The sequence below is a fragment of the Mus caroli genome, unplaced genomic scaffold, assembly GCF_978045245.1.
Source record: "Mus caroli unplaced genomic scaffold, Mus_caroli_1 scaffold_13, whole genome shotgun sequence".
NCBI classification, from domain to species: Eukaryota; Metazoa; Chordata; class Mammalia; order Rodentia; family Muridae; genus Mus; species Mus caroli.
This window is the reverse complement of record NW_028227268.1, coordinates 47,413,720-47,436,687: the sequence shown is the minus strand read 5'-3', so window position 1 is coordinate 47,436,687 and position 22,968 is coordinate 47,413,720. Positions and strand designations below refer to the sequence as shown.

General features: G+C 51.8%; 1 protein-coding gene across 1 annotated transcript in view; it reads left to right on the top strand.

The window, feature by feature from the left end:
* The window catches only part of Rtn4rl1 (reticulon 4 receptor like 1), a 73,304-nt gene extending 51,594 nt beyond the window's left edge, over positions 1-21,710 (top strand). Inside the window, exon 2 of the mRNA XM_021178034.2 lies at positions 18,697-21,710. Coding sequence (XP_021033693.1) covers positions 18,697-20,021 — 1,325 coding nt within the window. The 3' untranslated portion in view covers positions 20,022-21,710. The remainder of the gene's footprint in view (positions 1-18,696) is intronic.
* The last annotated feature ends 1,258 nt before the right edge of the window (positions 21,711-22,968 follow it).

The following is a 22,968-nucleotide window of genomic DNA, read 5'->3' as shown; positions in this document are numbered from 1 at the left end:
AGTGACTTCTGTCCACACATACTTCTGTAGCTATCCAGGTGGGGTTGTCTGCTTCTGACAGAAGAGGGGGCTCTCATCTGGAGCTCTCCCCAGGAAATCGCTCCACACACACTTCAAGATTAAAACATCCCCATTCACACCCTCTGTGGGAACAGTCTCAGGCTTATTGGGAATCATGTGTGGATTGGACACATGTCACCGTCTCACGTTGAGCTGGAATGTAATTAGGTGATGGTGGAAAAAATTCCATCCGTCTCCTGGGAATGCTGCAATAATGAGACGGGACCCAGGAAGCTGGCAGGGGCTGCTGACCTGAGCCCAAGTGCGGATCATTCATTAGCTTCGGAGATGCCCGTGATCTGGGCTGCATAACCGAGCAGGCCTGTTCCTAAGTGTGTGTGTGGGGGGGGGGGGAAGGAGCCAGAGTGAAGAGCTTGAAAGCCTGCCTCTAGCTTTAAAGTAGAAAAGCAAGCAAGCCATCTATCTCTTCCTGGGCTGGGCCGCAGGAAACCAGGGCCTTCTACTGAGGCTCGGGGCGCGCCACGCCCAAGTGAGAAAAGCCACTCCTTGGTCAGACACTTGAACTTACCTGTGAGGCAGGGCTGAGGGCAGGACCAGGCCAGGGGAGCAGGGAGCAGCCAGAGGGCCTCTCTGGGAAGGTTATCTCCGAGACCAGCCATGGGAGCTCAGGCCTGGACTGCCCTGAGCCAATGCCCCCTGGGTCCTTGAGGGTCACCCAGACATCCTTAAGGTCCTCTACCTCCCTACCCTCCCACGGAGGTATGAAAAGCTCCAACCTGGCCTGCCCAGCAGTCCAAGGACACCTCCTCCTTTCCCAGCAGATCCCTGTTGTTAGCATTCTGTCTAAGCTCTGCCCACAGTTACCTGGCAACAGCCAGGTAGGCCTGACCCACTCTAAAAAGGGCTGCTTGCCCCCTCCTCGATCTCTTGCCCTCTTGTCTTCTTGCTTCCACTCTGTCTCCTTGCCCCTTTCCCCTTTCTCTCTCTGAGTGCTCATGGCCAGCCTCTACTCCTCTACTCTCTCTCTGCCTTTCTCTGCCTCTACTACCCTCTTAACTCCCCTTCCCATGCCCTGAATAAACTCTATTCTATACTATACCTAGTCATGTGGATGCTCCCTCAGGGGGAAGGGATGTCTCTGCTGAGACACCCTCTTTCCCCACACCTCCATAGAATATAACCCTCTCTCCTATCCTTTTATAAACACTTCAACCGTTTTACCCCAAAGCCCGCCAGCCACTACAGCACAAGCTGTTTCCCGGACAGCTTGTCCTCACGGCGGACACTTCCGGTGGGCATCCTTTCACCTCATCAGGTCTGGCCCTGCCTCAGGCACTGTCTGCCTTTGCACCCTCTCTTCTCCTCTACCAGGGCTAGAACCCAGGGCTTTTCTAATGCAGACAAGTCAGTCATCTACCACTGAACCGCGTCTTCGCCCCGTCGTCCTTTCCCCCACGTTTGCCTTGCTTGGCTCTGGGGCACTCCTGGGCACGATTCCAGCTATTTCAGGAATTCCATTTACTCTCCAGTCAAGAGTTGCATCCTGGTTTGGCTTGGGTTTTTTTTTTTTAAGATAGAGTTTCTCTGTGTACCCCTGGCTTTCCTGGAACTCACTCTGTAGACTAGGCTAACCTCAGACTCACAGAGATCCACCTGCCTCTGCCTCTGAGTGCTAGGATTCAAAGTATGAGCCACCTGAGCCACCGCCGCTCCGCTTGTATCCTGTATTCCTTTTTTTTTTCAAGACAGGGTTTCTCTGTATAGCTCTGGCTGTCCTGGAACTCACATTGTAGACTAGGCTGGCCATGAACTCAGAAATCAGAAATCTCAACCTCCCGAGTGCTGGGATTAAAAGCATGTGCCACCATGCCCGGCTCGCATCCTGTATTCTTAAACATCTGAACAGGATCTTTTCTTGCTGCTTCCCACAACAGTGTAAGCCACTGAAGTAGTCAGAGGAACTCCACAATGGCCAGGGGTCAAGGTCTAAGCTAGAGGAAGGGGGGAGGGACTACAAGGCCCTTCCTCTACAAACCACGCCCCTTTCTTTCTCTGGTACCTTCTGGACAGTTCCTCCACTGGGGAGCTACTGGCTTTCTAGTGTGTATATGGGGACTTTTGAGGGGGCCTCAGGACTGGCTTCCTCCAAGTAGCACCCCTCAGAGGTCTCCCTGCCAGACATTTTATTACTCTTTATCAGACACCAGACTCTGGCCTCCATGTACAGACACACATGTCCCCTCCCCCAACGCACACATATAACACACACACACTCACACACAAAACAAAAGGTAATAGGAGATAGTTTCATACAGGTATAAAACATAAGAAAAATAAGGCAATAAGACTCAGGCCAAGCCAGGGGATTCGCTTTACACCAATTCTGTCCAACAGAAGGCAGGCTGATGGACTTGAAGCTTTCTAGTAGGCAAAGGCTAAGAACAGAGCTGGAGAGATGGCTCAGTGGTTAAGAGCACCAACTACTCTTCCAGAGTTCTTGAGTTCAAATCCCAGCAACCACATGGTGGCTCACAACCATCTGTAATGGGAGCCGATGCCCTCTTCTGGTGTGTCTGAAGAGAATGACAGTGTATGTCTGTATGAGTACAGTGTATTCATATACATAAGATAAGTAAATCTTTAGATGCCTGCCCTCTGCCTCATCCTAGGATTAAAGGTGTGTGCCAGCACTGCCTGGCTTTTAAAAATGTTTTTATTGAATTCAATATATTAAAATATTTCCTCTTTCTTGGGGCTGGAACGATGGCTCAGCTGTTCACAATATTTGTTGCTCTTGCCGAGGATCCAGGTTCAGCCCCGGCTCTCAGATCCATATCCCCAGCTCACAACCATCCATAACCCCAGTCATGCACAGTAAATAAATCTAAAAGTTAGAAAAAAATCTCTCCATAAATCAATATAAAAGCTATTCATGAAATAGTCTACAAGTTGTATTTTTTTAATGTGAATCTTTGAAATGCCATATTTCTTTCTTTCCTTTTTTGTTTGTTTGTTTTGAGACAGAGTTTCTCCGTGTAGCCCCTACTGTCGTGGAACTTGCACTGTAGATCACGCTGGTCTCAAATTCAGAGATCTGCCTGCCTCTGCCTCCCAAGTCAGTGATGGGATTAAAGATGTGTGCACCACCACCCAGCTGAAATAGCTGTATTTCAGTGATTCTAGAGTCCACAGCTTTAGATCATGTGCTGGGTACTTGAGATCCCAGAATTCTGTATTCAGATGGTTCCTTGCATCTTCAGCCCCTTGCCCATAAGATGCACCAGTCACTTTTCCATGGGCTTGTTGTCCTCGTTAGCTTAAACTCCATTCTGGTGCTCAGGGCCTCAGTGATGAGAATCGTGAACAGAGAGGAGAGAGAGGAGGGGCACAGCTGAGGAGGAGGTGGGCTAGGATTCCATAGAAGCAGAAGGGAGGACTGCATAGGCCCTGCTGGCAGAAGGAAGTAGGGGGTGCGGTAGGGGTGCCTCAGTCCACAGACAGGTTAATGGTGCCTGCCTTGTACACAATTTAATTTGCTCTTCTGAGCCTTCTGGCTTTGGGGAAGGGCCTCTTCTCCTGGGAGCCCAGCTGGACTCCTACAGCCACAGGGCCTGGACCATATGGGCTTGATTCAATCAGGAGAAATGAAGAACAGTGGCTTCACAGACATCTTTGTGCCCAGAGGAGCTGGGAGCTCAGCTAGGAAAGATAAGGAGAGCTGATGGGGTGGGGGTGGGCTGGTCCCAGGCCTATCCTGGCCCTCTATATCTCCTAAAGAGAGCAACTCAAAGGGCAGACCCCTCCCTGACTCCTGGAGTAAGCTGCGGTTGCCTATAATGCATCCTCCCCCGCCCATCTTCCCATGTTTCTAAAAGCTGTTTGTAGAATGATGTAAAAGCAGCTGGGACCTAGTTGGTTCTCTCTGCCGATGAAACAGTGAACGTGCTAGGACCTGGGGGGTAGGGAGGATGCTGTGGTGGGGAAGAAACAGACAAACAAAAGACACTCCATCCTCTCCACTGTACTTTTTATGTTATATCAGCCCCAACTCTGAGGCCTGGGATGTCTCCTCTGTGCAGGCTCGTGAAACAATGGGACAAGTTGAAAACTGTCTACAGCTCCTAACTGGCATGTTCCTCCAGCCTCTGGACTTGCCCAAGTACTTTCGTCTATTTCAAAAGCTGTCTCCGATCCTCTGTGCTAGCCGCCGCCGAGGCTGACCTTCCCTCTGAGATTTCCCTCCTTGCTCCTCCATGCGCCTCACCTGGGTTTCTGTAGCAAGCTAGATAGCTCTGTGTAGAGCAATAGATAGTGTGTTGGTTCTTTCAGACCACCAATAATTGTTGAGGGCCCAGCACTGTCCTGGGGACAGGGAACACATAAGCAAATAATTAAACCAGGTACTAGAGGAGTGCAGGGAGGGGAATAAATGGAGCGGGGTTCTTATGAAATCAACAGTGGCTGGGGGCAGGGAGAGGGTGTTCTAAAACAGGGAGGTGATGTCTGATCTGAGACCTGACAGCCAAAACAGAGATAGCCCTACAAAGGCCCTGCCTGGGACACGCGGCCTTGTAGAAACAGCCAGTGTTCAAACTCCGAAGCCAACGTTATGTGATTCTGAGTCTATGAACTATTCAGAACAGGCAGGTCCACAGAGACTTAAAGGAGATTTGTGGCTGCCAGGGGCTGGGGGAGGGAGTATGGGGGTGACTGCTAATGGACATGTGGTCTCCCTTTGGGGTGAGGGAAATATTCCGGAACTAGATAATGGTGGGGGCTGGCACAATGCTGTGAGTGCACACCACACACGCCACTGAACTGTGAGCTTTTCAAATGGCGAAGTGTGTGGTGCTCACATGTAGGAAGGATGTGTGGAGTTTAGCATAAAGCAAAGCCAAAACTCCAAGGCAGCAGAGCTTGCTCTGACCTAGCTGGTACAGCGTGGTGCTAGAGACGTCAGCGCAATCGTGAGGGCGGGCGCAGTGGGCTGATGAGAGGCTGAATTTCATTGTGGTGCGTGGAGATTTCAAACAGGAGACTAACAGAGTGATACCGTTTGTTTTGCTTTGCTTTGTTCTGTTTTGTGGTGTTTGTGTGGTAGCACAGGCAAGGCCAGTGCTGTACCACTGAGCCGCATCCCCCGGTCCTGTACTTAACTATTCTCGAAAATATTTCTGGCCGTGGTGTGGAGTGTGGAGATGATGGGATGAAAATAAAAAGACCCAGTAAGGAGGCCATCGTAGGGTCTGGGGGGCAGAGGACAGTGGCGGAGGAGACAGAGTAAAGTGTGACGGGGAAATCAGGGGGATGTAGGGAATCAAAGGAGAAGAGGATAAAAGAAAGGGAGAGAGGGAAACAGCCTCTGCACTTTCAACCTGAGCAACCAAAAGAAAGGCTCCCTCAGCCACGGGGATGGGGAAGCCTGTTAGGAGACACGCTGAGGATGCGGTGAGCCTGACCTGTTTATTAGATACCCACACGGTGACGTCAGTGGACGGTCTAGTGGACTACCATGCTGTCTTTAAGGACCACCATCAGACTCCATGAAAACCGGTGCTGAGCAGCATGTTCTTGTGAGTTTCCCCGGGGACAGGTGTGACTAAGGGGGAGGGGAGCTGGGGCTCAGTCCTAGAGAACAGGGATGCATGGAGATGAGGCTAAGCCAGAGTGAGGAGCTACAGCCAGCAAGAGAGATGGAAATGGCCAAGTCCTGCTTCTGACCTTGGAAGAGTTTCCAGAAGGGACAAGGGGCCTCTTGACTTTAAGGGCAACCTGGACTACGGGAGATCCTGTCTCATACAAATGAAGACCAGGGAGCAAATGAGGTCATAGTTGCCATTGGGTATAGCTTTAGGATTACAGGCCTGCCTTCCCGGTGAGCCTGGGCAGTGCTCACACTAGCTGTCATTAAAGGCTGAAGTAGGAGAAGGCTGTGTTCTGCCCTTTGTGGCAAAGGCCGAACAGAGCGTGGGGGCTTGGGTTAGGAATCTGAGATTGAAGGAAGTGGCCAAGGTTCTGGGCCACCCAGAAAATAAATGTTATCATCGATGGAAGAGGAGCCCAGGACTTGGCACATTCTAAGAGGACCTGACCCTCCCCCTGATCCCTTTGCCTCTCAGGGGGTGATTCATATTCCAATATATTCCAGCTGAAAAGGGGTCCCACTCAGAGCAGGTGGGAAGCCAGTACATGGAAATTTGATATATTTTGACTAATGCATTTTGAAATTTGAAAACTGCAGACAATTTTATTCAGGATCCATTTTTATACCAACTCATTACTGGGAGAAAAAGGCAAGATTTCAGGTTTCCTGTGAACCTCTGGACCTGTCACTGCTAGGCCCCTCTAAGCAGGCTTGACCTGGTCAGGTCAGCTTTGCATGCAGCCACTGACTGCCTCAACCACCAAGTCCCTGCCGGAAACTCTTTCTTTAGCAACCTCTTTCAAGTATCCCTCTGGGGGTTACTAGTCCAATTTAATCTGACCTTCAGCCCCACCTCTGTCATGCGAACTCCGGCAAATCCCTAGGGCTGGCACTTAAGACAAGTTTTGTGATACAGATGAGGGTTTCCACAGAATTTCCACTTCCTTCTCCATCTGCCTTGTCCTTTCTCAGGCCTCCTGAGCCTGAAGCCTAAGGAGTGGAAGTAAATAACAGAGACTGGGGAGGAGGGAAGACTGTCCACCGGGGAGCAAGAGAGGGTCTCGGAGTGAGCGGTTCTCCTTAAGAGCCAGGGGTCCTCCCATCATGGCTGCCAGCTCCATCTTGTTTGAATCACAGTGGTTACCATTCTGGGCAAATGGCTGTAGTGTGTTGAGCTTCTGTTGTTCTCACTGGTAGAATGGGAGTGTGAATTTGTAATGATTTGGGGGAGCTATTCAAGAAATAAAAGTGAGTATCCCTAGGATGCACGCAGAGCTGGTTTAACACATGCTTCCATCCACTGTCTCCAAGTGCTGGTCTCCTTTGAGTGAGTAGCTCCCAGTTTGGATGGAAAGACAGCAAAGGAAAGGGCTGCCTCTCTAAAAGCCCCTGTGGCTGGGGGTCTGCTTGTGTGGCTCTTAAAGCTACAGGCTGTGATGCTAAACTTTCTAGACGGTAACTTGTCAGTGTTCATCAAGGCAACCTGATCTCAATGAAATTGGTCTAAAGAAAGATCAGGAATTTAGACAAAGATGTTTTCGGTGTTATTTAATTTAATTTAACTGACCTTAATAGATACATTGACACAGTAATAAATCAAAAGTCCCTGGCATATAGAGAGGGGAATTTCCTTCACCCCAATTCCACAGTTTCCCGTCAGCCTTGCCTCCTAGGAGACAACAAATATCACCAACTTCTGCCATCATTCTTTTGTCTTGTTTTAACTTTTTTTTTTTTTTTTTTTTGAGATAGGGTTTCTCTGTGAAGCCCTAGCTGTCCTGGAACTCACTTTGTAGACCAGGCTGGCCTCAAACTCAGAAATCTGCCTGCCTCTGCCTCCCAAGTGCTAGGATTAAAGGTGTGCGCCACCACAGCCTGGCGTGTTTTAATTTGAAACAGGATCTCACGTAGCCCATGCTGGCCTGGGCCTCCTAAGTACTGGAGAACTACAGGCCCGAGTCACCATTCTGCCATAACTTTGTTGGCTTTTTGTTTTAGTTTAAAATTTTTTGGTTTTGTTTTTCCAGACAGGGTTTCTCTAGGTAGTTAGTCCAGGCTGTCCTGGAATTCACTCTGTAAACCAGGCTGGCCTTGAACTCAGAGAACCGCGTGCCTCTGCCTCCAAAGTGCTGGGATTAAAGCATGCACCATCACAAACCCAGCTAGTTTAAATGTTTCTTATTTTTTTGTTTATGGGTCTTTTATCTGTATGTATGTGTGTGCACCATGTGGATGCATGGTGCTCTTAGAGTCCAGAAGAGGGTATCAGATCCCCTGGAACTGGAGTGACAGAGGGTTGTGAGCTGGGAATCGAACCTAGGACTTCAGAAAGAGCAGCAGGTGCTCTTAAAAGCCGAGCCTTATCTCCAGGCCGTCCCATGGATTTGGGGGGCTTTGTTTCATTTTATTTTGTTTTGAGACAGGGTGTGTAGCTCATGCTTGAATTTACTATGAAGCCCTGACTCACCTCAAAGTACAGATCCTCCTGCCTCTGTCTACCAGCTGCTAGGATTCGAGGTCTGTACCACATGCTCAGCACAGCCATGATTTATAACAATAAAAAAAGAGAGAGACCTAAATGGCCTTAGAGATAAATAAATTATAATGTATGCGTAAGGTGGGATCATCTGCAGTCTCCGGGAATCTTGCCTGTTACTCCTTCCTTCGTTCTCCCTTCTATTCATGCTTGGGTAACTGGCCCTGGCTGATTGATGAGAGCTGATTTCCCCACTGCCCTGTGGCAGGGACCACTGCGCCCACAGGGCTCCCTCAGGATCCTCAGTACAGAGCTGCGCAGCTGGGTGGAAGCAGAGGGCTGCATATATAACACGATCTCAACTTTATTTCTTTAAATAAAAATTTTATTTAAATTTTATACAGCTCTATATAAACGAAGGAACTATTGAAGGTTCAGCAAGGACCTGCCAACGGTTGTCAAGGGTAATGGCAATGTAGTGATTTTTTTTCCCCCTTCCATTTTACATCCATACTTTCTACATTACCCCACAACTGGCAAGTATTATTTTAAAATGAAAGTAAATAGTGACAGATGACTTTGAAGGAAAATTGAATCGGTAAAAAGAAGGCTGAGAGACCACCCGGGAAGCCCAGGCTAAATGTAATCTGGGTCAGGCCTCCCAGGCCTGGGGTCTCAAGATGGTCAGCTGAGGGACCCTGGTGATGTGCAGCTCTCGGGCCAGCAGGGACAGGGAGGAGCCGGAAGCTGAGTACCCAAAGTGCTCCTCTGGACTCCAAGGGCTGCACAGAGACTCTGTGTGGGAATCAAAGGATACAGGCATGAGGACTGGGTCCTGACGAGCCCAGTTATCATTCGTCCTAGAGCAGGAGGCAGAGCACCAAGAGTCCAACAAGAGGCAGGAAGCATTTGGACAGAGGATGGACGATGGGATTAGAAAGGCATGTTTGCAAATACTTTCAAATTTACGATGTACACTCACTGGAAACCCCACCCCTGGATGTCCCTTCCCTGCCTCTTGCCACACCCAATAGCTGACATCACTGGAGAAAGTCCCAAGACCAGGCTGGCTGGAGCTCCTGATAGGTTCCACCCTCCTGCAGAGGGCCTTTGGAGACTGGCTTGCTCGCCCACACCGCCAGCTGTCTGTGTCTTTCTCTCATTTTGCCTCCCACCCTCATCTCTTCCTCCAACCTCAGTGGAGGGTCCCCCTGCTTCCTGGGGAAAGTAGAACTTGCCAGTGCTCACTGTAATGTCGTCCCTGTAGATGTCATGGTCCCCCATTACTGGGAGCAGGTATTCCTCAGATCTCCCCCTATTCACTGCCCTTTCAGGCTGTCTCAGTTTCTCTCTGACAGTTCCTCTCCTCCTGAATCCTGCTTGTTGGCATGCGAACAGGCTCAATATCTTCCATCTCAAAAAACAAACACTGGGAGGGTGTGAGAGACAGAGAGCATGGGTAATGGGTGCCCCAGCTTGGCTGGGAAGGGTAACTTACAATGCTCTACTGCCCAGTAGGGTAGCTGCGGTTGTCAATTAATTATAAATTTCAAAATAGCTAGTAGAGAGGATTTTGGATGTTCCCAACACAAAGAAATGATAAACATTCAAGGCGATGGGTATGCTAATTGCTCTGATCTGATCACCGCACATTGTATACATGTTTTTGAAATGTCAGGCTGTACCCCATAAATATGTACAATTACTGTGCAGTGATTCAAGATAAAAACTATAATTTTAAAAAGCTAAAAACAGAAGGAAATAGCTGCCCTTGACCCCCACCCCCACAAGGTCCTTCCTGTTAGTCCAGCCACTTAATGTCAGAGCTTCCTGTGTGAGGGTGGTTTTGGTGTACACAGACGCTCCTTCCTCCCTCCTTCCTCATAAGAGGAGTCACCCCTGTCCCACGATGCCATGCAGGGCCACATGCGTGATATTAACCAATAAGATGTGAGCAGGGATGATACCTGTCTCTTACAACAAACAGGGAAAAAAAACCACACCAAACCAAAAAAAAAAAAAAAAAAAAAACCAGGGTTGGTCTGTCCCTGTGTCTTTTCCCCACATAAAGTTAAGCACACAAAGTAGCCACCATTTATTTGTTTGTTTTCCAGACAATGTTTCTCTGTATAACAGCTCTAGCTGTCTTGGAACTCATTTTGTAGACCAGGCTGGCCTGGAACTCACAGAGACACAGAGATTCACCTGCCTCTGCCTCCCAAATGCAGGGATTAAAAGCATGAGCCACTCCCATACCCTCCCTCCCCACTCTTTCATCTAATCCTTTGGGCTTCCAAGACTTATACTTGGTCTTCTGTGCATGCCTGGTTCTTTGTGTTCTACTCCCTCTTCCCATAATGAAGGAGCCATGAGTGAAGGAGCTGTGTCTCCTAATGTTGCCAAGATGACCATGAGCCCACCCTCTCCCTAAAATAGAGGGGAGTGGAGGGACAGATGCAGAACGGGGTGATCAGCAGGTAGAGGCTACACTCATAGCCTGGGTATCAGTCCTGAATGCCATTCACTGACAGCCAGGGATGGATGGGTGGTTCTGTGGAGCTGGAAACAAGGGCTGCTGGCAGAGAGCTGCTGCTTCTCCTTTCATTGGCTGCTCAGGGGTTGGTAGCATTCCCCCTCCCAGCAGCCTCTCCTTCATGTCCCTCAACCCCCCCCCCCCATACAGGCATCTCCATAGATAGTTGTCATCCCTTCAAAGGTCCCCTGCCCTGCCACACACACCCAGCATAGTGGCACTTACCCATCGGGTTCCAGGTGCACTCAATTTGCTATCGTTTGTGAGGAGTGGCAGTTGGCTTCACAAGGCTCCTAGGCTGGAGGCAAGTCTGGAAAAGCTCCTGGGAAGGATGGATGCTCAGAAACCTGCATCCCTGTTTGCAGGGTGTGGCGGCACATGCCTGTATTCCAGAATGTGGTTGCAGGAGGATCAGGAGTCCCAAAGCTTAGGGCCTTTCCTGGCTACACGAGGTCCTGTTAAAAAGGGGAGGAGGAGGAGGAGGATTAGTGGTGGTGGTGAAAGGGAGGGAGGGAGCGACAGATGGAGGGAAACCCACAGCCTCAACCTGGGGCCCTCAAACCTAGCAGAAGATTTGAGTAACATGAGGGCACACAGTGTGGCTGGGGTGTGGGCATGGGATGCTGGGAGAAGTAGAGAGCTCATACGCCTCATGTTTTCCACAGAGAGCTGTTAGGCACAGATGGGGATGACAGACTGGGACAGAGGACAGAGTAGAAAGCCAAGAAACCGTCCAAGGAAGGGTCTTAGCCCTGGGTTAAGTGCCTCTCAGCATCTGCTCTGTTAAGAGCTCTGGATTCTGGACCATCCTGAGTTGGGGTGAAAGCCAAGATGTCTTGGCAGTCTGGGAACCACAGTGACACAATCTCCCGTGCAGGCTGCTCAGGTCTCGGGTGCCCAGCCAGGCTCACTAGGCTCTCCTTGCCTATGCCCATACCTACCCTTATTGGAGAGATTTTTGTGCCCATCTGGAGTTGCCTAGGTGAAATGACTCCCACTGGCATGGGTCATAGCTTGGGGTAGTGCCTCAATACAGAGCTATACAGGGTAGGCTCCATCCCTGCCCCTACAGCACACCCCTGCAGGCAAGGTTAGGCCTAATGGGCAGGATGTGAGAGACCCAAATTGCTCTCAGGAGAAACTGTCAGTCCAATTAGCCTGGGGCTGCCAACCAGACCCGTTTCAGGGGACCAACCCCAGACAGACAAAAGCCAAAATGGTAGCTACCCATTCCTCAGCTGAGGGGAATCCTGGTACTGGGAGAACCTGCACAGGGTATTTGATTCCGAGTGTGAGGAGAGCAGGTGCTGAAGGCAATGAGGGTAAGAACCAAGATAAGACGCCTCAGAGACATTCCCTATCTTCAGTATGTGCTGCCTCCCTCTGGGATGCTGTGCCTGGGGTGCTGTCCCTAGGAGGCTGTCCCTGGGATGCTGGGCCTTGGGTGCTTGGGCCTGGGATGCTGGGTCTGAGGTGCTGGGCCTGGGGTGCTGGGTCTGAGGTGCTGGGCCTGGGATGCTGGGCCTGGGGTGCTGGGCCTGGGGTTGCTGGGCCTGGGATGCTGGGCCTGGGGTTGCTGGGCCTGGGGTGCTGGGCCTTGAGTGCTTGGGCCTGGGGTGCTGGGCCTTGAGTGCTGGGCCTGGGGTGCTGGGCCTTGAGTGCTTGGGCCTTGAGTGCTTGGACGTGGGGTGCTGGGCCTGGGCTGCTGCAGGATAAAAGGGCCCCGGGTTGTCACTCTCAGTCTCCAGAGGTAGATGTGAGTTTATGTGCAGGAACTCAGATACATGCAAATGCCGAGCAAACACAACCACGTCTCCATCCTTATGCAACAGGCCAACACCTGTGCACACATAAACACCTCAGGTACACATCTACACAGTCATGCACATAAATACAGAGCTCAGATATCCACTAGCACACACTAACGCTCCGTCTGAGTTCAGCCCTCACTCCTGGACTGCAGGCACAGAGCCATAGTATGATATTATATTAACGTGTGTGTGTGTGTGTGTGTGTGTGTGTGTGTGTGGTTCCTCTTTGACTGCTCCCCCACTGAGATTTTTAATTTGGGTGGCAGGTCAAGCGGGTTTCTCTATGTAGCCTTGGCTGTCCTAGAACTTGCTTTGTAGAATAGACTGGCCTCAAACTCACAGAGCTCCATCTGTCTTTGCCTCCCAAGCACCTGGATTAAAGGTGTGCCCCACCATATCTGGCTTCCTCTCTTCATAAACCCAGACATTTCTGTTTGAAAGGTTTTGGTCCTGGCCCCTTTTAGAGTGACTAACTTTTTTTTTTTTTTTTTTTTTTTTAGCATTATTCCAGTTTAGTGCTGAAAATCCCATACCTTGAGAAACTCCCCAGTCCCAGTCTATTTCCCCTTGCCCAGGAAAGGACTGGTATTGGGTCCTTCTCAGAGTGCTCATCCAACAAATGGTCACTTCCTTGGTGGACCTAAGGAGTCTTGATGTGAGCCAAGTTCAGGTGTCTGTTCTCCTCCTGAAGGCTCTGAGTCTCCCAGGACTAATTACAACCAACGTTTATCGAGCACCTACTATGATCCAGGTCCCAAGCTTGAGCCTAGGGCTTTCTGAGTGTCATCACTCAATTCTCCAGAGACTTGAGAAGGTAATCCCCTCCCCCAGAACTGTTAATGAGCACCTACTGTGTGCAGGGAGCACACTCATCAGGACAAAGTGGCAGCGGACATAAAGGAAACAAGTGACTTATGTCGTGCTGTCCAAGAGGTTGCGTGCTGTGGAGTAAAATGTCCCAGGAAAGAAGCAGCTTGGAAATCGCTGCTCAAGAGTGGCTTCTCTGGGAAGCAGCCCCGCAGACACACTGGGAACCGGTCCAGGTAGACGGAACAGCATGGACAAAGGCGGGAGGGAGGCTGAGGGACGGCAGCAAGGTCTGTGTAGCCGGGGAGAGGCAGGGCCTCTGGGCCGGGAGAAAGACCTGGGCAGCTTCTAGTTAGATGGGCACCCTGGAGGATGCAGACTAAGGAGCAGCCCTTTCTGACTCACTTTCCCTGGACTACCCTAGTTCCTGTTGAACGAATGTAGGGGTGAGGAGGCAGGACTTGGGGGACCATCCAGGAGGCTCCTGGGTGAATGGTAGCAGTAGCGAGTATGATAAGTGGATAGACACTGGATACATTCTAAAATCTAGCCAGCAGAATTTCCCGAGAGTGAGCCACGGTGATTCTGAGGTGTTCCTCCCAGGCAGCTGATATAAAGGGACCATCTTTACCCAAGATGGAGAAGTTGTGAACGGAGGAGGCCGGAGAGGAAGAGAGGAGCTTGGTTTGGATGGTTTCAGTTAGACAGATGGAGATGTGGGAAGGGCAGGTGGGTACCAGTATCTGTGGGCTGGAGGACTGGCTGAGCTTCCAATGACTGCCCCATTTTGCAGGTGAGGAAAACGAGGCTCCTGCAAGCATTAAAAGGAGCAGCCAGGATTCAACTTCGGCCTCTGGCTCCACAGCCCTGTTCTACTTACAGCCATGGATAGGAGGCTGCCGGCCATTCTGCACAGCAGTGAAGGCTGAGATGGGAGCCCAGCTGTTCCCTGGCCAGCTTTCTTGTCTTCAGGGCTGAGCCAGGAAGGAGCCTGTGCTTAGAACACAAGTGGCACAAGTGCCAAGTGGCCTGAGGCGCCAGCAGCCCCAGGAGTGCAGCCGGCCTGGCCTGAGGCCGCCATCCCCACAGCAAGAGAGCATTCGGTTAACATCGATTACTCAGGGAAGAGCAGCTGGCCAGGCTGGGGGCAGGGAGGGAGGGCTGAAGGCCAGAGAGATTGGCTACATGGCCGAGCAGCCTACAAAGCTTCAGAGAGACCCACTGACCTGCCCAGGGGCCATGGGGATGCCTCTCCTTAGGGGTAGAGGGGCAGCCCCTTGGGTGCTAAGCTGCAGCAGCTGTCCTGACACTTTGGAGCCTGAGAAAGCTGACCAGCCCTATTTGAGGCTGCTCTACCTACTCCGGGCATCAGGGAGCTGGCTAGAGCCCCAGCCTGAAGGCAGGGTAGCTTGGTAAGACCTGTCCCGCTGCTGTGTTCTCCAGCTGCGACCAGCCACTGATGCTCTGGGCACCTCATTTTCTCCTGTGCAAATGTGACTTCGGGAAGGGCTTTTCATTAAAGACATATTCCCAGCGTCAGATCTTCCTCGTTAGTTCTCGTGGCCAGGGTGCTACAGGGCCCCTACTAAACTGGTTTGTGAGGTCTGGGTTTAGCAGACAGGCCCTGTTGATGATGGTGCTGCTGCTAAGCTCTCTGGCCACCCGAGCCCAGCTGAGCTGAGATTACAGTATTCCTTGGAGGCTCTGCACCATTAGAGGGGGTGAGAAGCACAGGCCCTTTCCCACCCCAGGGCCTTTGCACATGCTATTCCGCTGCCTTAGCCTTGCCACCCATCCTACCGGGTCTGGTCCCATGGGACCATGGTGAGGTGGCTTTTCTTGCTCAGCTTGGCAGGAAGAGTTTGGGGTTTGCCAGCTGACCCGAGGCCACTGCTAGCTCCCTTGCTTGCATGCCTTCTGTTGAGTGTGTGCTGAGGTCTGAGCAGATTCCCCTCCCAGCTAAGGCAGCTGAACAGAGCAGACCCTTCTCAGCCCTAGTTCAAAGGTCAAAAACTCTGGCAGGTTGCAGAAGGGCTGGTGTTACAGAGGGGATCAGTGACCAAGCAATGCTGCCCAGGGATAGCAGAGGCTTTCCTTAGGCCCCTCTCTTAATTTCCCCTATACTCTCCTGGTACCCACCAAGGCATTGCCACCCCATGTGCAAATAGGGCATGATGCTCATTGCCAAGCCCTTCCCACACTGGCTTCCATGGCTCTCCTAGACTAGGGGGCAAGTATGAATGGAAGAAGGAATGACGGAGGCTAGAGCCCCTTGGGAGCTCACCTGCGTGGGAGGCCGGAGGCTTGGGAGTAACGAAGCAGAACAGGATGAAGGGCATCTCCTGGAGGGGAAGGAGAGTGGAACTGGGTCTTCTCCCTTCCGCCCCCTCAAGTAGAAGGCAGCCCTGCCCAAGAGGCGCCTGATGAGTCTGGCAGAAGAGGTGCAGGGCCCCTCCACAGAGACTTGGATTCCTGCTAATTTGCAATTTTAAAATGCATGGCAAAGGCTCCATCCTCATTGTTGGTACATTAATCAGGCAATCAGTGGGGCGGGGCTCCCAAGGGCCTCATAGAGGGGGCATAGAAGGCTCCATGGTGATACAGTGCTTGCCTCCCTAGGAAGAAACCTGCTGGGTGACAATCCTAGGATTGGCACCTGCTGGCTCAGGCAAGGAGTCCAGAAGTGGCCAGGGCTGACTAGGACAGCTTGCTCAGGGTCCTGGAGTAATACCTCTGGCTTTCAAAGGCATGGATGCAGAGTGGCTGAGCCCCTCAACACCTCTCCCCCATTAGAAGAGATGGAGGCTTGGAAGGTTAACATCCCTGGCATGTGGAAAAATACTAAAGGACAGGGACCAGCTGTCCTGAGCCTACATCCTATTAGTATGCTTCCAGAAGAGCCCTTCACTGCAGGAAGTGACTGTCCTACAAGGACAAGGTCCTTGTGGTCCATTGCCTTAGGCCTCCTAGTGATGATAGCCTTGAGGTAACAGGGGAACTGAGCCTGGTTCTGCATCAGGTCTTGGCTAGAGTCCCTTTGTCCCCCCATTGCCCTCTTAGAGGGAAAACCCCAGTCCTACCTTCATACTGCTCTGCTGCCTGCCTCCTCCACTTGCCACGGTGTTTATAAACCGGTTACTAAGTCCACACCTGAGGTTTGGTTCAGTTTGATTTTTTTTTGTCCTAAATAGAGCTCTAGCCTGTATTCCTTGGAGGCCCCTATGTAAGGGGGGCAATCTCCCCAAGGGACTTCTAGATTCTTTTGGGGTGCACAGAGACAGAGCAGCCACAGTAGGTGGGAGAACACAGGGGAAGTTGAGGGTGCAGCAAAAGCCCTCTGTAAACTCCGATGAGCTGTACAAATGTCGAATGGTATTAGTGATAAGCCCACTGCAGCCCCTACCTGCCTGCAGCTGCAGACCGGGAAGAAAAGCTTTCATTTTCACAGGACCCCCAGTGAAGAAGGCTCTGCTGTGTCTCATCCAGCATAAAATGTGGGGCAAGCATCATGAATGTCCTTGAACCTAAAGTCCGGGCTTTCCCAGGGGACCAGGACAGGGTCTCCCCTTGGGGAAGGTTCTGGCAAGAATGGCCTTCCTGGAAGAGAGGGTGCAAGCCAAGCAGGGAGGTTGGAGCTATGGGTCTGTGGACTGTGCAGCCAGTGTGAGTGCTGGTGGCACAGGGCAGGCTGCCCTCCCTCCAACTGTGCCTCCCTCTGCAGCACAGGAGCCCTAGGACAGAGGCTGGCAGGCTGGAGGCCACACCCAGGATGCGGAGGAGGAAGATCGACAGAGTAACATCTAGACACATTTTGGAGCAGGAAATTGAGGCAGAGATGGTTATAGCCTGCATGCTGCCTAAGGGCCGGTGGGCAGAAAGCACTACAGAGGGCCTGCAGAGCATGGCCTGGCCCAGAAAGGGTCCTATGCTGTGCCGCCACTGCCGCTGAGGTCATAATTGCTCTGAAATCACAACTGAACCCAATTATGCAAAAACTAAATTATATGCGATGATTTTTATGTGCTAGAAACATTCAGTTGAAGCCGGGTGATTACAGGGGGCGAGAAGCAGCTGCCACTCTCTGGGAGCCCATAACTCCCAACAGCTGGGAGCTGTCAACTTACGATGCTGTTTCTGTCGGGAATGGGGGGGGGCATCGGAAGTCAAGGTGGCAACCTACTCTGCCAGGGGCCTGGGCAGTCCCTGGGCCTGGGACCCCGAGTGGGAAGCCTGGTCAGAAGGTCCCTGCGCCTTCCACTTGCTCTGAGCACAGCTAGCAGCAAGAAGATTCAGCTCATATTCCCCCAGGGGTCCTGGCTCTCCCAAGAGTCCTAGCTGAACAAGCTGGAAAAGAAGGGGCAAGAGGCCAGCTGAGGCGACATAGGTCGTGGCTGCCTGGCTCTTCAGGGTGGGCGCCCGTAGGCCTGGAGCCTGTCCCCATCTTCCTGACGCGCCTGCTGGGCCACTTGGGGCAGCTGTGACCCTGGAAAAAGGCAGGTAATGACAATCGTCCATAATGAGGCGGCTTCCATAATGAGCATAGGCCTATTACCCGACCACAGGCTGGACACATCCGAAAATAATTATTTTAAGGATCCATTAACGAATGCCTAATTAATGCCCAATTAGAGGGAAGCTACAGAGGAAATGCTCTGGACAGTCAAGAGGCAAGGCCTGGTTTTACAGCCACAGCCTGGCAATCTCCAGCACGGTAGAGAGAGCGGGGAGGAAGGGGGGGGCGAATGGGGGAGGGGGGCACACAGCCTCGATCTGGCAGTACCGTGAACCCCAAGGGAAGCCTTGTGCGTCAGCCCTGGTGTCACTCACAGCCCCTCACAGAAATGTGCCTTGTCTGTACACCAGCTCAGCCCTGTGAACTGTGTTTAACACATGAGGAAACAGAGCCATAGAGGAGGAGTTGTAGGTTTGAAGTGTTTGTACCACAGTGTGAAAGAGGCGTTTACTGAGGCATGCTTTGGTATCCTGGACTCAATGCTTTCTTTATTTTGAGGAATCATTTAAATAAAGTGATCATTCAGGACTCCAGACTTGCTTTGTTAGAGTCATTCCTTGCGAAGGCAGTGAGCAAATGGCAGAGCTGGACCCAGAACCGGAGGCCGACTCACTTGTGTTCACAGGTGTGTTCCACCCTGCGGTGGGGCTGACAGTCTGAAGAGGTATTTGGATGGGATTAGAGACTTTAGGGACAGAGCTAAAGAGGTGAGGAGATAATGTGGGCCTTGGCCCCAAATGCCCTGTCCAAGGGACCCCTGTGTACAATACAGAGGACAACCTCTATGAGCCAACAGAGTCATTTGCCAGCCCCCCATTCCACCCTCTGTTCCCCGTCTATCTCCGCCTCCTCTGGGCAGCCCCTCACAGCTGTTCTGTCTCTCCCCACCAGGGTGCTGTGTGGAATTGCTGCTGTTGCTGCTGGCTGGAGAGCTACCTCTGGGTGGTGGTTGTCCTCGAGACTGTGTGTGCTACCCTGCGCCCATGACTGTCAGCTGCCAGGCACACAACTTTGCCGCCATTCCAGAGGGCATCCCAGAGGACAGTGAGCGCATCTTCCTGCAGAACAATCGCATCACCTTCCTCCAGCAGGGCCACTTCAGCCCCGCCATGGTCACCCTCTGGATCTACTCCAACAACATCACTTTCATTGCTCCCAACACCTTCGAGGGCTTTGTGCATCTGGAGGAGCTAGACCTTGGAGACAACCGACAGCTGCGAACACTGGCACCCGAGACCTTCCAAGGCCTGGTGAAGCTTCACGCCCTCTACCTCTATAAGTGTGGACTGAGCGCCCTGCCCGCAGGCATCTTTGGTGGCCTGCACAGCCTGCAGTATCTCTACTTGCAGGACAACCATATCGAGTACCTCCAAGATGACATCTTTGTGGACCTGGTCAACCTCAGTCACTTGTTTCTCCATGGTAACAAGCTATGGAGCCTGGGCCAGGGCATCTTTCGGGGCCTGGTGAACCTGGACCGGTTGCTGTTGCATGAGAACCAGCTACAGTGGGTTCACCACAAGGCTTTCCATGACCTCCACAGGCTAACCACCCTCTTTCTCTTCAACAACAGCCTCACCGAGCTGCAGGGTGACTGTCTGGTCCCCCTGGTGGCCTTGGAGTTCCTTCGCCTCAATGGGAATGCTTGGGACTGTGGCTGCCGGGCACGTTCCCTGTGGGAATGGCTGCGAAGGTTCCGTGGCTCTAGCTCTGCTGTCCCCTGCGCGACCCCCGAGCTGCGGCAAGGCCAGGACCTGAAGCTGCTGAGGGTGGAGGACTTCCGGAACTGCACAGGACCAGCGTCTCCTCACCAGATCAAGTCTCACACGCTTACCACCTCTGACAGGGCTGCCCGCAAGGAGCACCATCCTTCCCATGGGGCCTCCAGGGACAAAGGCCACCCGCATGGCCATCCGCCTGGCTCCAGGTCAGGTTACAAGAAGCCAGGCAAGAATTGCACCAACCACAGGAACCGGAACCAGATCTCTAAGGTGAGCTCTGGGAACGAGCTTACTGAACTGCAGGACTATGCCCCCGACTATCAGCACAAGTTCAGCTTTGACATCATGCCCACCGCACGACCCAAGAGGAAGGGCAAGTGTGCTCGCAGGACCCCCATCCGTGCCCCCAGTGGGGTGCAGCAGGCCTCCTCAGGCACGGCCCTTGGGGCCTCACTCCTGGCCTGGATACTGGGGCTGGCGGTCACTCTCCGCTGAGGACCCAGGGCTCCGTCACCCAGCACTGCCACATGTCCAGCAAGGAACAGAATCTTTTCTTCTTTTCTTTCTTTCTTTTTTTTTTTCTAAGTGGAAGATCTGCTGGGTTTCAGGAAAAGGCTGCTGAAGCCTTCAGCCACCGTCTGGACCCTTCCTGGTGGATTATAAGCCCAAAGTGTACAGCCGTAGACAGGAAGGGTATCAAGTCTCACTCGGCTGTCCCGACTGAGCACCTCCGGACCGTATCCGCTCCAGCACAGTGGTCAAAGGCACGCAAAGTGAGTCATTAGTGGTGTCGGGACATGCGCCCCTTGAAGAAGCTGGGCTCCGCGGAAGCCTGGTCATTTGGAGAGAAGGGCTGAAGGACCCTGCTGGTTTTGGAAGGAGTAGGACTCAGAACAAGGCTCTCCCAGAGCCAGCTGGGGCAACCAGCAGTCTCAGAGCACTCTTGGCTCTTGTCTGAGATCACTTAGTTAACCTGCCCTATCCAACCCTATGTCACCCTCAGTCCCTATCCATGGGGGTAATGCCTCTCATTCCTGACGTCTCAGGCAGCCCCGGCAGACCTGCTGGGGTCCAAGAACCAATCACCAAAGGAGAGATCGCCAGAGGATGACATTTAGAACTTTACTCGCAATGAGAGTCACACAGAAGGTGCAGTTTTATACCTATGTCCACTTATATATATTCTCACTCTGCCCACACACCCACATGATATATCTATATATATATATAAATATATAAATGCACAGGTCCCCCAACCCACTCCTTACCAAACTGTATGTCTTATCATGTTTATAAACTATACGGGAACCTATATTTGCCCAATTAAGGACTGTATCGGTAACTTCTAGCAAGAAAAAAAAAAAAAAAAAACTGCGGCAATTTTGTTCAGAACCCCAGCCAGCAACAATAGTCCCTGGGCTTGCTGGGGGCAAAGGTGTGTCAGTGGGAAGAGTTGGGAAGGAAGAGAAGCAGCAAGAATCACTTCAGGGGACCAACATTCTTAGATACTTAGAACATCACCTCGTTTTTATATGCAACACATGCCTGTCTGGCACCCCGGAGCACCCCATCACCCCTACTGTAGAAGCTGCAGACATTAGCGAGAGAAATGGATGTCAGGGTGCTGGAGGCAAGCTAGGCGGAGCTGGGGAAGACGTTTCTGGGGGTTTTCAAGCTGGCAGACAAGGCAGCGTCTACAGTGTTAGTCCAATGGGTTGGATGGACAATGTCCTTCTTAGCACTTTGTGCAGGCCAGGGAGGCTCTGAGCTCTGGCCTCAGGAGAGGCTTAGCTGCAGTTTTAACATTTAGGCTCTTTGGCCAGTGACCTACTGAGGGCCCTGAGTAGTCTGGCAGTGGGAAAAAAATCTAGTGGCCTTAGCAGATGAGGGTGTTTCAGTAGCCATCTCAGGAACCCTGTATCACAGGGGTCCTGCTCCTCCTGGATGACCCCAGGACGGGCAGAGGTCAGAGGGCCAGACTCAGGGGTCAGCCCAGAAGGCAGCCTGCAGGCAAGCCCAGTCAGGGAATAGGGGCTGTTGGCCCAAGGGTCTCTGGCAAGCACAGTCTCTTGTGCTCTGCATAGACAGACCTGAATTCCCTACCAGAGAGGATACCTGAGGAGTAAGAAATGCTGAATCCAGTTAAGAGAGAACAATAATAATAAAAATTCTCTTGGACAAGAACCCTGTTTTTTATTTCCTAACCCCGCATTCCTGATGGGGTGGCAGATCCTGGGCTTTGGTGGGGTGGGCGAGCCTGGCCAAGCTTGACTCTGAGAACACAGTATGCTTGTTGGCAGGAGGAGCCAAAGGGAGCACTGACTCACAAGAACACACAAGAACATGCTCTCTCCCTCTCTGTCTCTGTCTCACACACACACACACACACACACACACACGGCACTTCCCTCACCCACATAGAACACAATTTACTTCCCACATACTGGCTACCTAGCTCAGTGCCATCTCCTTGTCTTTCCCCTGCAGAAGGAGAAGGAACGAGCTACTTCCAAGCTTGCCCAAGAGCTGCAGCTGCTGAATAGCTGCTGGTTCTGGCGTCAGCACAAAGGCAACAGCGGCCAGTTCTTGGGCTTCAAGCTTTTCCCAGGAGTCCAGGAACTGACCGGGAGAGCGGAGGGCAAGGGCCCGGAAGCTATGTGTGCCTCTCTCGTATCTCTGTAGATTGAGAGCAGAGCGCTGTTTTTAGTACAAGATTCGGTGCTTTAATGAAAGGGGGCCTTGTGCCCCAAAACACATCACTGCCATCCTGCCTCTGAGCCTGACGGTTTGCTTGCTCTTGCCCAGGCCGATGCCCGTGTCCCTTAAAATTCAAGCAAGTTGTTATGTTGTTGATTTCATTTCCAACCCCAGGCAGCAAGGCCCTCAGTGGGAAAATCACAAGTCTGAGCTCTTTATTAAATTTTTAAAAAAAGACTTAGCAAGTCCTATATGGAAGAAGTGATGGCCAGCAGAAGGACGGTAATGTCTCCTAATGGTTCTGCCGCTGTGTGCCAGCACAATCCCCGAGGTTGAGCTTTGTCCAGGCTGGACAGTGTGGCCCAGGACATTGGGTGTATTTTTGGAGCTTTCTCCCCCAGGGGGTAGAAGGATCGGAGGCTGATGACATCATCTGTCACTCAGCAGCTCATATGCTACTCGCAGTTAGGATGACACCATTGTCCCAAAACATCAGAACGGTTGGTTCTCAGGAGCTAAATGGAGCCTCTCTTAAGCAAGACCAGCTCCTTCTGCCACCAGCCATTCAGGGTAGGGTGCTGTGGAGTCTTGCTTCCCCTAAAGGATGGCGTCATCCCCTCTTGTCCCTGATTTTCAAAAACAAAACAAAACAGTCCTTCTGACGTGTTTTTAAGTTCATGGATTTTTTTTTTCTTTTCTTTTCTTTTTTTTTTTTTTTTTTTTTTTTGAGACAGGACCTTGAGCT